This window comes from Embiotoca jacksoni, unplaced genomic scaffold (genome assembly GCF_022577435.1).
Source record: "Embiotoca jacksoni isolate LCO1_2020_lvr unplaced genomic scaffold, fEmbJac1.0.p SCAF_9, whole genome shotgun sequence".
NCBI lineage: Eukaryota > Metazoa > Chordata > Actinopteri > Embiotocidae > Embiotoca > Embiotoca jacksoni.
In genome coordinates, this window is record NW_027185447.1 from 14,370,695 (window position 1) to 14,382,597 (window position 11,903).

The 11,903-nt window shown below is 41.2% G+C and overlaps 1 protein-coding gene across 3 annotated transcripts; it reads right to left on the reverse strand.

Moving 5' to 3' along the window:
- Positions 1-31: 31 nt before the first annotated feature.
- Positions 32-8,126, reverse strand: LOC138193370 (amphoterin-induced protein 3). Of its 3 annotated transcripts, none has more exons than XM_069141368.1 (3): positions 8,078-8,126; positions 7,635-7,740; positions 32-6,507 (listed from the first exon to the last, which is right to left on the reverse strand). In XM_069141368.1, exon 3 carries the CDS (start codon positions 6,457-6,459, stop codon positions 5,071-5,073), a length of 1,389 nt encoding a protein of 462 aa, XP_068997469.1. In that variant the 5' UTR covers positions 6,460-6,507; positions 7,635-7,740; positions 8,078-8,126; the 3' UTR covers positions 32-5,070. The 3 variants fall into 3 exon arrangements, with proteins under 3 accessions (XP_068997469.1, XP_068997470.1, XP_068997468.1); XM_069141369.1 differs by lacking the exon at positions 8,078-8,126 and adding an exon at positions 7,964-8,058; XM_069141367.1 differs by lacking the exon at positions 8,078-8,126 and having other exon boundaries at positions 7,635-8,058.
- Between the last annotated feature and the right edge of the window lie 3,777 nt (positions 8,127-11,903).

Below are 11,903 nucleotides of genomic sequence, written 5' to 3' on the forward strand. Positions count from 1 at the left end.
TACTTGAGTAAAATGTAAATTCCCCCTCTGCTTAACTGAAAAAAAAAAATCAAGTCTGAGTACTTCTTCCTCCTCAAGTGCCCATTATGCACATAATAATCTGTTTTGATTCCTTTTATAGAACAGAAACACATTTTATTGAATTACAGCATACAGGGTAAGAGATAAGCAGGTTGACCAATTGACCAAGAACTTGACCAAGAACTTGGTCAATCGGTTAGCTGTGGAGTTCCCTGAGTTTAGGTGTTTCCTGAAGAGGTGCCTTTGCATGATGTAGGGCTTTCAGCCAGAATGAAACAAGCTCCTGTGTGAGTGTAACAGTACACAAGTATTATTTCTCTTGTTACACCCCTCAACACCTCCGATTATGGAAATAATCCAATTTACAGTGTTGTTTTTCTTAATTTTTAGTTTGCGGCCAAATTGTCTCAGAATAGCACCTGACCAGGGAGAAAAAGACAGCTTTTATGAAGCCCTTACGGAGGTAAAACTTTACAGAGTGGTAGGATGCACAACGCAATGCAGGTGACTAAAACAAATTGCAAGTTTTGGGAAAAGATCAAATCCAGTAATTATTTATGAGGCTACACCAGCCACGTATATCTCTAATAATATTCAAAAAATGACTAACATGGTGATATCCAAACTACTAGAGTCTGACTGAGGTTTGGCCCAACAAATTACAGTAAGTTTTGGTCGGGCTCTAATATCTACAACCACACATGCAACTCTGTGAGGCTGCACTTAGACGCAGCAGAGCTTTGAGCAACATGCTAACATATGCATGCTCACATGCTTACAGTGATAAAGTTGACATGCTCATGTTAATCCATTAATATATTTGCCACGCTCAACCATCTTAGTTAACATTCTGGCATTTGTTAATGAGCACGACACACAACGCACAGCTGAGGTTAAATGGGGTTTTTTTTTTTTTAAGTTTTTGCAGGAATCTGGTCACAAACCAAATAGAAATTTACTCCACTGATGAAAAATCTGGACTACCAAAGTTATTTAGCAATTTATCTTGAGGAGCCCATGGATGTGTGCACCACATTTCATATCAATCCATCCAGTAGTGGTTCGGATCTCATCAAAAATCACCACCACAGCTAGTTGGCTATGAGTGTCGGTGGAAAATGTAATGGCAGTCCTTGAAATAGTTGTTTCAAACTGGATCAAATTGCTGGACAGACCGATGACATCCCCAGAGTCAGGCTGCTGGTAGGCTTTAAAAAAAAATAAAATAAAAAATAAATATATATATATATATATGTATATATATATATATATATAGGACCATAAAGTACATTGTTGAGTACATGCCACCACTGACACTGTAACATATTGTAGATAACGTACCCCTACTGCCTCTGAAGGGAGGTCTTCTTTTAATAGAAATGTGTGACAGATAATAACAAGGGAGCCACCAGTACATGATACAATAAAGCCAGTGGAAGAAATTACAAGAACTGAACACTGAGGAGGAATAAAAACGACAAGAGGATGCTGCAAAAAAAGAAAGTGGTCATGAGCCACAATATAAAAGTTAAAATACGTTGAGTCATTGTGCTTGTCAAACCTTATAATATCCAAATAAATTCCACTTATTAAAGCACATAACTGCCCCAGAGATAGTCAGCCAGGAGTCTGAGTGGCTTAGATCACGGTGTCTCACGGCATAGACTCGTTTATTTGTTTGCTATAAAATGTGACAGACCTTTAGATTTGATTAAAGAATTATTTGCTTTATCCCCCACAGTGCTCTGACACCAGACCAGACACCTGTGCGACATGTCAGACATCCCGCTGCTTCATCCTGCTTTGAAAACCCCGACCAAGGCCCGCATTCATGTTCAGCACAGAGGTATGATAAACAGCCTGTTGTCTGGTGTAGCAGTCTGCATTTATTTTAGTCTTATTTTGAACGCAACCGACCTACCTCCTAAAAAAAGATCTATAGTATCGCACAGTTGGTGAGCTGCTCTGAAATTAATGCTTTGTGTGTTTCTCAAGCATTCAAACATATTCAAACTAAAGTATCCTGTTAGAGTGAAATAACAGTTTTAGGTGACACCAGGCCCCCGTGAGTCTGTGTATGTGGGTGTCACAGCTCCCTGTAAGATGCATATGTATCTGCCACAGCTGGATGCCTCCACTCCTGCCTGATGACTGCTTTGACAGCTCAGTAATAGCCTGTGTTGACAGTCATGGCAGCCTTCCACTGTCGTGAAAGCAATTCAGCTATTCAGAATAAAACTACCCTTTCACAGTAATTAGATTCTTGACGAAGATGATTTTGAATCCCTGGGAGCCCGGCCAAAACAGGAAAAACAATTAATCTGGAAAGGGAAGTGCATGCTTTAATTGAAGCCGGATGGAGTGTTTTGCTTTGGAAAAGGGCGTATGTTTTCAAGCATCAAGGGATGCTTCCTTTAATCTGGGTAATTTGTTAGAGCAGCTCAGGATAATTTGCAAAAGGCAGACAGGCCGAGCTTTATAGACTTGCACCTTTCTGTTTAAACTGGAAATTAGATTTTAATTTTACAGGGTAATTATTAGGACAGTCTATCAACGTGTCAGTACAAATAAAATGGTTTGTCAGCTACCTCCTCATGTTTGAAATGAACTGGAAAATGTGCAACACTTTAATCGAGCAAAATGATCATTTACTGTGTGCTTGTGTACCTCTATTTCTATTTTTCAAAATGCACTGTTGAGGTCTCCCATTATCAGTGAAGTGCTTGCTGTCACAAGGTTAAAAGAAAATGCGGGATACCAAATAGCATCGCAATACTAACTTTACTCATCCTAACTCTGACATGCTGCCTACACTGAGGTTGAGTCCCTAAACCAGTGGTGAGCTTACATAACCAGGGTCACCTATGGGTTCCCTTTGTGCAACAGAAAGCCCTTCACGCACTGCTGACATTATGTCCTTTATGTTTTAACCTATCTGTTAATCACATCAAAAACAATAAATCCCACCCAGCTGTGTCAGAGGTCAGAGCCAGATTAGAGGGATTTAAAAACACTGAAATCGACAAAGCACCTGGTTTTTTATCCTCGCTGTTGTAATCTCCTAAAACCTAACTCCAACTCATCACACCATTTAATGTCTCTAGTACACTGTCTTGGGAAAACAACGAGTCATGACAGACTCAAATACAAGACGTTACATCACACTGGCACATAGCCACATGTTATGTAGCCCTTGTTCAGGAATTTAAATGTTGTTTACCACAGTGAAAATATGTGAAACTTTACTAAATATATCCAGACAGTAATAGTGTGATTAGAGTGGTGCATTACTGTGCTCTCTTAGTCTAACATTTTTTTGCTGAGTCTTTGAGAGTTTGATAGTGATGGAAGGTTGCTGCTGTTGAAGAGCCACTTTCATGCACGGTTGCTTGTTCGATTCCAGATCCCCCTTTTTTTTTGCGTCTGAATTTACATTCAAATTGCTCAACAATATCAGTCTCCTCTGGCTTAAAAGGAGTCAAGTTTTAATTAAGGATTTAGACATAATCAAAGGCCCCTACTCCAACGACATGCTCTGCCTTGTGAGATGTGCAGTTACTGATGACTTCTCTCTGACATTATATCGAGGATTACACCTAATCCTATTCAATCTTGATGCAATCCTTAGTCCCACCCAGTGGTTACATTAAGATTAAGCTACAATCTGAAAGTTGTATGGATGCTAGGACTTAAAGAAATTGATTTGTTTCTTTCGAGGCGACTCTTTTGTCTCATCACGTTTTGAATATCCCTTCATCCTCATCCACCCATGTGCTGTCTTTGGTCTTTCATGTCATCAAGTTAATGTTCCCATCCCACACACTTATGTTCCTTCGTGGCAGTGCATGCGAGTCCTTCTTCACCATCTTTCATGTCCGTTGTTGCAGTGTGTAATTCTGTCATTTAAGCCATGTTACACCGAATAAAAACAACAACAAAGCCATACAAAATAATGTCCCCTTGGGGTTTGCATCAGAGATGCTTGAAGAATTTATCACTTCAGTTCAAATTTAGTGATTGTGCTAGTTCCGCAGTGTTCAAAGTGCTCTGCTGTGTTGGATCAAAGAGATGCTGTTTTTGAAGAACAGTCCAATTGCTGTCTGTTTTTGGTTTGTTGACACTGCTGATTTGGAAACTTTTCTATTTGCCAGATAAGCAGAGCACTGAGAGAGACTCCCTGTTTTGTTTTTTTTGCTGCCAGATCAACGCAACAGGTTTATTTGAGATATGTACATGTATGATGGATCACTCCATCAGAAAACAGAGGTGCATAGATTTTTGAATGTTTGCTGAAAAGGTGGCGCTTTCGCATTGAAAGGTTTGCAGAAATAATAATTGCCTTCAAAACTAAAACTAGATCAGCATAGGAGGTCGTTGATCCAAAGGGACTGAAGCCTTTATTTGGAAAATGGGAAACTGAAGTTTTCAAGGGTTGGATAGAGTTTTAGGCGCCTAAGGCTCAAGCTACAAATTATAAAAGATAATAGTTGTAAAGCCATCTTTAGTCGATGCTGTGCCTATATATAACGCCTATCTCTATCACACTAATTATGGAGTTCCTAAAAAGAGATGCACAAGCTGAAGTACAGTCCATACAGTTATTCACTTGCAGCATTTTTGTTGGAACCTCCAAAGCCGTTGTGTGAGAAGTGAGCCAGATTCATTCTCTGATTCTAAGAGAAATATTCCCCCTGGTGCTGTACCTGAGTATACAGAGAAGTTATTAGCTGATTTTTAGGACAGATAATGGCTCTACCGGGATTTGGCATTGTCAGTACACTGAGGGTAATAAACCAAACTTGAAACTTTAATTTCAACGGTCTGGCCAAATGACAGAAAAGAGCAGGATTGGAACAGGAGATTTTGCTTTTTTTTGTTGTCCAGAATGCCTTTTAGCTGCAGCCGGCAGTCGGGAAAAAGACATGAAGTTCTTTTTTCTTTTATGGCGTTCACTCTCAAATAACATCTCCCCGCTAGTTCCTGAATAGAAGGTTTCCATTTGTCCAGAGGTTTTCTGTGTCCACTTGAAAAAAAAAAAAACCACTTTGTTCAGGGGCAACTTTCAGGAGTCCCTTCTGTTCCGTCTTCACTCATCATCGGCTCCATGAACGCTACGTGCTTATTAGTTTGGATTTTGGACTGATCTCTTATGGAGGAGCAGAAGACAGAAGACAAGGTGCTGGGGTCGTAGGTTGCGATGGGGATACCTGGCGGGTTCGACTGTTTACAGCAGGTGCAGCGACATGGAGTCAGGTAAAGGTACACGAGGATGACGACTGTGGTGACTATACAGCCTAGCAACGTTGTGTAGCCAGTGTTGAATGACTGCGCTGCAGGCAGCAGCACCGTCACATTCACCTCCCGAGTTGCATTCAGTGCCTGTTTAATATCCACAGCTGTGCATACATACAGACCCGAGTCATTGACCTTGGCTGCTTGGATCTCCAAGGTACCATTAGGAAATAGGCTAATTAGCGAGTCATTAATGCTGGCCTCCGTGAGATACCCCTTGTTTGGGGAGAGCCATGTAAATGAGAGGTCTGTGCTACTCAGGGACGTTTGGCAGTCTAGACGCACTCGATCTCCCTCTGAGACCAACACGTTGGAGAGGAGAACTGTCACTGGCTGCGAGATGGTTTTTTCCACAGTGCAGTTGTGGAAGAAGCGGTTATGTCGCAGGAAACGGATGGACGCCCGCGGGTCCCCGTAGATGCTGCAGGTATGCTCGTCTGCGAAGTCCCTTATTGAGTCATAGCCCCTTAAATCCCAGTGCCAGAACACGCTGTACATGGAGCAGTCACAGATCAGAGAGTTGTTGTGGAGATACAGCCCCCGCTGCACCAACCCAGGCAAAGCTTTCACGTCCTCCCATGGCAGACGAGTCATTCGGTTGGACGAGAGGTCCAGCATGGTCAAGAATGGATGACTGTGATCCTGGATGGAGAAGAACGGGAAGTGTGTGATCTGGTTGAGGCTGAAGTAGACCTTTTTTAAGCTGCTCAGACCGCCCAGTGTGCCGGCCTCCACCTGCGCGATTTTATTATTGAAGAGGAGGAGCTCCTCCAGCCTCCACAGCCCCTGGAAGTAGTGCTGCTCTACCACAAGCAGCTTGTTGGAAGACAGGTCAAGGTGCCTGAGGCCGGAGGCGTTGTTGAACACGCCATGACTCAGGGTGCTGAGTTGATTGTGGGCCATCTGGAGGTTTTCCAATCTGGGCATCTTGTTGAAGCTGCCTGGACTCAGCCAGGTCAGGTGGTTGTGGCTGAGGTCGAGGGTGACAGAGAAGGTGGGCAGCGACGAAGATAGCCTGGTCAGACCGCTGGAGCTGCAGCTCACTGTGTCAGATACACAGAGGCATATGGATGGACAGGTCTCCTCGGAGCCGTGGAGGAGACCGAGCAGCAGCAAGAAAAGGCCTGGATACTGTCCACAGGTCATATTTCTGGAAGTCAGGCCCTTCAAGGTTTCTATACCCTCTGGCTGCCCCTGGTTGGATAAGAATCCAATAAGAAACAGCATGATATATTAGACAGCTATTTCTGTTTGAGCTTTGAGCTATTCAGCAGACATATAAGATGAGCACAAGGTTAATGCCTTACAGGAGCCCTCAGTATCGATGGCAAAAGATGAAGAGCCACTGATCGTTTTTTGCCCTGCAGGAAGAAAATCTTATCTTCCAAAAAGAAATATGAGAAATATTCACCTCAGATTTTTTTCTTCTTTTTTTTTTTAGAAGTTTAGACCAAAGATTAGCAACAAAATTATTTGAAACCTGCAACGACCTGCAAATCATCAGTCTGCAACATTCTGAAGCGTGTCAGTTTACAGCAAAGGCTTCTACAGCAACGACTCTGTACCATTTTAACTACCGGCTTTTCAGGCTGTTTCGTGTGATTTGTAGCATTTTAAAACAAGAATGAGGAGAGGGTTAAGAATTTGAAGATGCCTGTGGGGGCTTCAACAGAATATGCAGGGGGCTTATGCAAATTTATACCATGATCTTCAGACAGAGCTGCTCCTCAAATAAAATGGTATGGTGATCCTCTGTTTCTATGGTCCAAAACTCAGCAATTTCTAAAACTGCCCAGTGGTGACCGGCTTTAGTCAATCTAAGACGGGCCAGTTCACGCTGCTGCAACTTTTCCCTGCAATGTTCTGAAACAGTTTCATCTTGTCGTAAATCTTTGGTCTGAACTGGGCTTAAAGAAGCAGTACAGTTTGTTTTTAGAGTAATCAGTGTTATTTTTGTTGATTATTTTATTTTATTAATTGATTGTACATTTGGTCTAAATAATGTCTGAAAAATGAGTGAAAAATGTCCCTCACATTTTTCCCGAAGTCCAAAGTTACGGGAATTGCATTATCAGTAAAAAAAAAAAAAAACATATTCACTTTGCTATCATTTATAACTAAATAGTGAAAGCTGTAAAGAGAGCTGTGGAATTCTTTTCTTAAAAAACAACAACAACAACAACAGCAACAAATGATTAATAGTGGCTGATTAATTTATTGTTAATTGACTAATTAGCTCGGCCCCAACTCATTAAAACTTTTAAACGCATAATGAAAAGTTTAGTGTGAAAATGTAATACACAAGGAAGTAAATACTTTACCTGAAGATGTTCCTTCTCAGTTGATACCGTTTGACTTGTATTTGAACATCGTCACGGATCAGCACAAACGGATTTTGCGCTACTGGCTCGTAAAATGTGTCTGAATCTGAGGGCAGAAAGAACAAAGTTCACACCACACTTCCAGACAAGTGAGCAATTTGGCTCGCTTAGTTAATCCCACTCTCCCCTCCAAAACAAGAAAGAAAAAAGAAAAAAACCTCTCGAACCACAAATCCCAAATAAACTGCTTAGCGACAACACGAGACTCCCTAACTTTCTAGTATTTTTTTTCTCTCTCTCTTTCGAAGTTTTATCTCATCAATGAATACCCGCAACATCGCTGTCTAATCCTTATCTTATTCCCGGATCCTCCTCCCGAGGCGCTCAAAGAATAATACACTTCTCTCGCCTTTTCTCCTCGGCCAAGTTTAAGGTCCCCCTACCGGCTTTCTCCTCGTCCCAAATGAGAGTGCCGCTCAACAAACATCCTGCGTGCTTTTTGCCGTGTATAACAAACAGCACAGAGCTCACTTAATCTCCCACAATCCCCCCCCTCCTCCTCCTTTGTGTCATCTCGAGACCAGCCTAGTGTCTCCCTCTCGTCATTGAGTAATGATGCTGGTGGCTGAGCTTTCTGCTGTCCCCCTTTCTCCGTTTCTAAACAATATCAGGTTTTTTTTTCCCCCCCACAATATCATATAATATTAATATTCGATCACATTCAATTTTCAGTGTTTAATTTAGTAATAGATTAGTGAGCCAAGGAGCTTTCTCCATGAATATTACATGTGCGGTAACCTTTCACCAATAATCCCAGAGGACTGAAACTTGCCCACTGTATTTTTCCTTTTTTTTATTTTTTATTTTTATTTATTTATTTATTTATTTTTTATTTGTGTGACTCTGTGTGGGTGTTGGTTTTCTTTATTGTTCTAAGTTCACCTGTCAGCTTGAGTTTGGCGAATCCGGTCCATCCCTGTTCATCTTTGGTGCATTTTGAAGGCTTTTCGTATTGAAAGTCTTTCCGACTTTGAAGGTCTTTTCTGACCTGTGTCCCTCATTACTGTGTTGTTTCAAATTTTGGTGGTTTTGAGTGGATAGATTTTGCCCACACACACACACACACACACACACACACACACACACACACACACACACACACACACACACACACACACACACTCTTTCTCTCTCTAAGTGCCTTATGCAGTACATCCGCTCCTTTCTCTCTGAGTCCCTGACATCCCTCCTTTCCCTCGGCTGTGGGTTTGACTGGATATATGCTGTCCATGCTGCTTGGTCATGGTGGTCCTGACAGCTCTGATTTCTGTCACAGTGAATTAGCTTTGCCTTCCAGCAGCCACCTCCTCACTGCTAGCCCCAACCCTCCACCTCCCTCCTTATAAGTGCTTGGGGCTTTGACTGACTCCCACTCACTCACTCACTCACTCTGCAGAAGCACAGTTGATTCCCTATGGATTCAGGCTCACTGGATGGGGTTCACTTCTCAGAAGGAGGGCTGATGGGGGCAGATGTGGATGCACAAAACTGAAGGGGAATGTCGAGTTGAAGTCAGAGACCGCTTTAAAAAAAATTCCTCCTCAGTGTTTTAGAAAAGAATTAAGGGTGAAAAAAAAAACCACATTTGCATGCATTTGTGTTGAAATGAAATCGCCATCTTTGGCATTGTGGCATTACACACAATCTTGTCCCAAGGCTAGTCATCAGCTTGGCTGCAACATGTAAGAAATATATACACCCACACATGAACATTTGAGATATGTTAGAGAGGCATTTTAAACAGGCACCCCTTGTAGGTGTTATATTCATGTGGGCTTATATTGTGGCTCATTCGGCCTGAAAGTATTAGCCTTATTTCCTGTAAATTGAACTTTGCCCTACTGTAAAGATAGCCTTTATCTGGACAGCTGTTTAATTATTCATGTTTCATTGATTGTTTTAGGGTATATAACACTCCCGTTGTTGTTGTTGTTGTTGATGTTGAATGAGCTGCTCCAGTCGTTAATGTTGTGTTTTTCTCTAAGTCCCCAATTGTAAATGGATCACATACGACCTATAAACCAAAGTGTTCATCCGCATAAGCTGGTAATGATTCACGGTTTGGCATATGAGGCTTTTAGATAAGGTATAGCAGTGTGCCAAAAGGATGTCACTTGCTTTGTTTTTAGCTGCAGTGTAATTGTGCAGGGAACATGCTCTTTTTCCCAAACCGCACTTGTTTTGCTGCTGTTGACATAATTTAAACATTTCAGTACCTTATTGTTTTCAGTACTGACCTACATTCTTTAAAGGGATCCATCATTTGTGCGGGCAATCTTTTGCCATTGACCTCGGAGATCAACTCAATCAAAACGTAATGAGGTAAACAAGACGGAAATATAGTCGAGTTTGTATGCAGCTTCTTCACTTAAATTGTAAGACAATTAATTTTGCTCTTTTCTGCTGATTGTCTTTCATCATACAGTAATTATCTGGGTAGTTTCAACCAAATGAGGTCCTTAGAAATGTCAATGTTAACACCTTCTTCATTTTTTTTTTCCTCACAGTGAACTGAAAATCTTTTTGTGAGTCTCCATTTGTCTCTGCATGTTCCCGTGTGGGTCTGTACTCACCCTGGAGTGTGTGGCTCCAGCCTGCTGCTCTGTAAAATCCTTAATCTAGTCAGTATCTTTGTGTCAAGCTGTTTTGCAAATCCCGCCTCCTTCTTTCTCATATATTTGATTAGACCCAGTATGTGCAAAATAGTCCTGTCAAATCAGCCAGGTTCAGAGTGGACCTCAAAGCTTAAACCCTGACCCGATGCATCCTGCCCCCAGCAGAAAGTGATTTTCTCTTTAACCATCTGCTGTGGAGGACGGAAAATAGAAAAAAAGAAATACATTTTAGTATAGGGAAATGTCTGCTCTTATCTTGCCCTTGAGAAGCAGCGAAGCTCACTAAGAGTCAATAATATACAGCTTCATATTCTCAGATGCTAGAAGAGTATTTTTGTTGAACATGAAAGAAACACAGGAATGCGGAAATGTATTGAGGTTCTTCCTCTGTTATTCTTCTTCCTCTTTATGTGAAAATAATTCCTTGGCCCAAAAAATGTGTGTGAGTTGTTCTCTATTTAAAGAGTATCCTGACAAAGATGTGCAGCAGCAATGATGAACACAGGAAAACAACATGAAACAAATAACACTAAAATATCTGTCTCAAGAATACATCACAAACATCAGAGTGAAAAACACTGCAGTGTAAATCTTGAAATGAAAAATATGTTAACAAAATCCTAAAACATGCTGTAATGTGATTTGAAAGATAAATTGAAATGAATGGAAGACAGAGAAATAAATGTCAAACTCTGTTACTCATTGAATAAATATTTGACAGGGTAGGATGAGCCAGCCTTATACTGCCCCCATCAATGCATTGAAATATCCAGCAGCAGCTCTGCAAACCCAGCAATGCCTCTGTCTACCAGTGGTGAACCCTAGAACCTGCCCATATGCACCCTAGTTCAGAATGAATTTTATCTTCCAACAGTGTTTTGTTAGCATAGCTGGCAGCCAGTTTCTCAAACATGAATGAGTCGGTGCCCAGAGAAGGGGTTGTATTTCTTCTCTCTCCCGGTGTGAATTCTCAGACTGGATGAGCTCTTTGTTGAAAAGGAGTTTCAGACAGTATGATATTGTTTGCCTGTCGCAAAGGAGCTGCTCAGCTGCTCCATATGCTCTATATTCATAGTGATTTCATTGCATTCTTTGAGAATATCTATTGAAACCCACCAAAACCTGGCGAGATGGGTGGTTATTGTTTTTTTTTTTTTGCTGCATAATCTTTGTCGCACACAAAGCACGCCTCAAGAGAATATGACTCCATCTCCAGTGAGACATTTTTTTTCCACTCAACCCATCTCTTAGATGTAGTGTATTGTAATTGTGAAGAGACAAGCACACCATCTAGTGGTTTAAGACTCAACTGGAACGCTAAGGCGTCCACTGCACTCCTTCTCTTCCTCTATCACCATTACTCGTGCTACAAAATACATTCAGTTGTCTTCCATTTTAATTTAAGTGTAAAATCACCATATGACATTTTACAGTCACAAAAGAACAGCAAGGAAACCAAATTAGAAATACCACATTAAAAACATCTTCTAATCTTTTTTTAAAAGTAACAACATAGGCCTATAGCAGCTTCAGTACCTATATTCCAAAATAAAAGCTTTATCAAGAATAGAGTAAGAGTAAATAGAATACAAAT

Coding starts and splice junctions, on each gene's coding strand:
- LOC138193370 (XM_069141368.1), bottom strand. CDS start 6,459: ATGACCTGTGGACAGTATCCAGGCCTTTTCTTGCTGCTGCTCGGTCTC.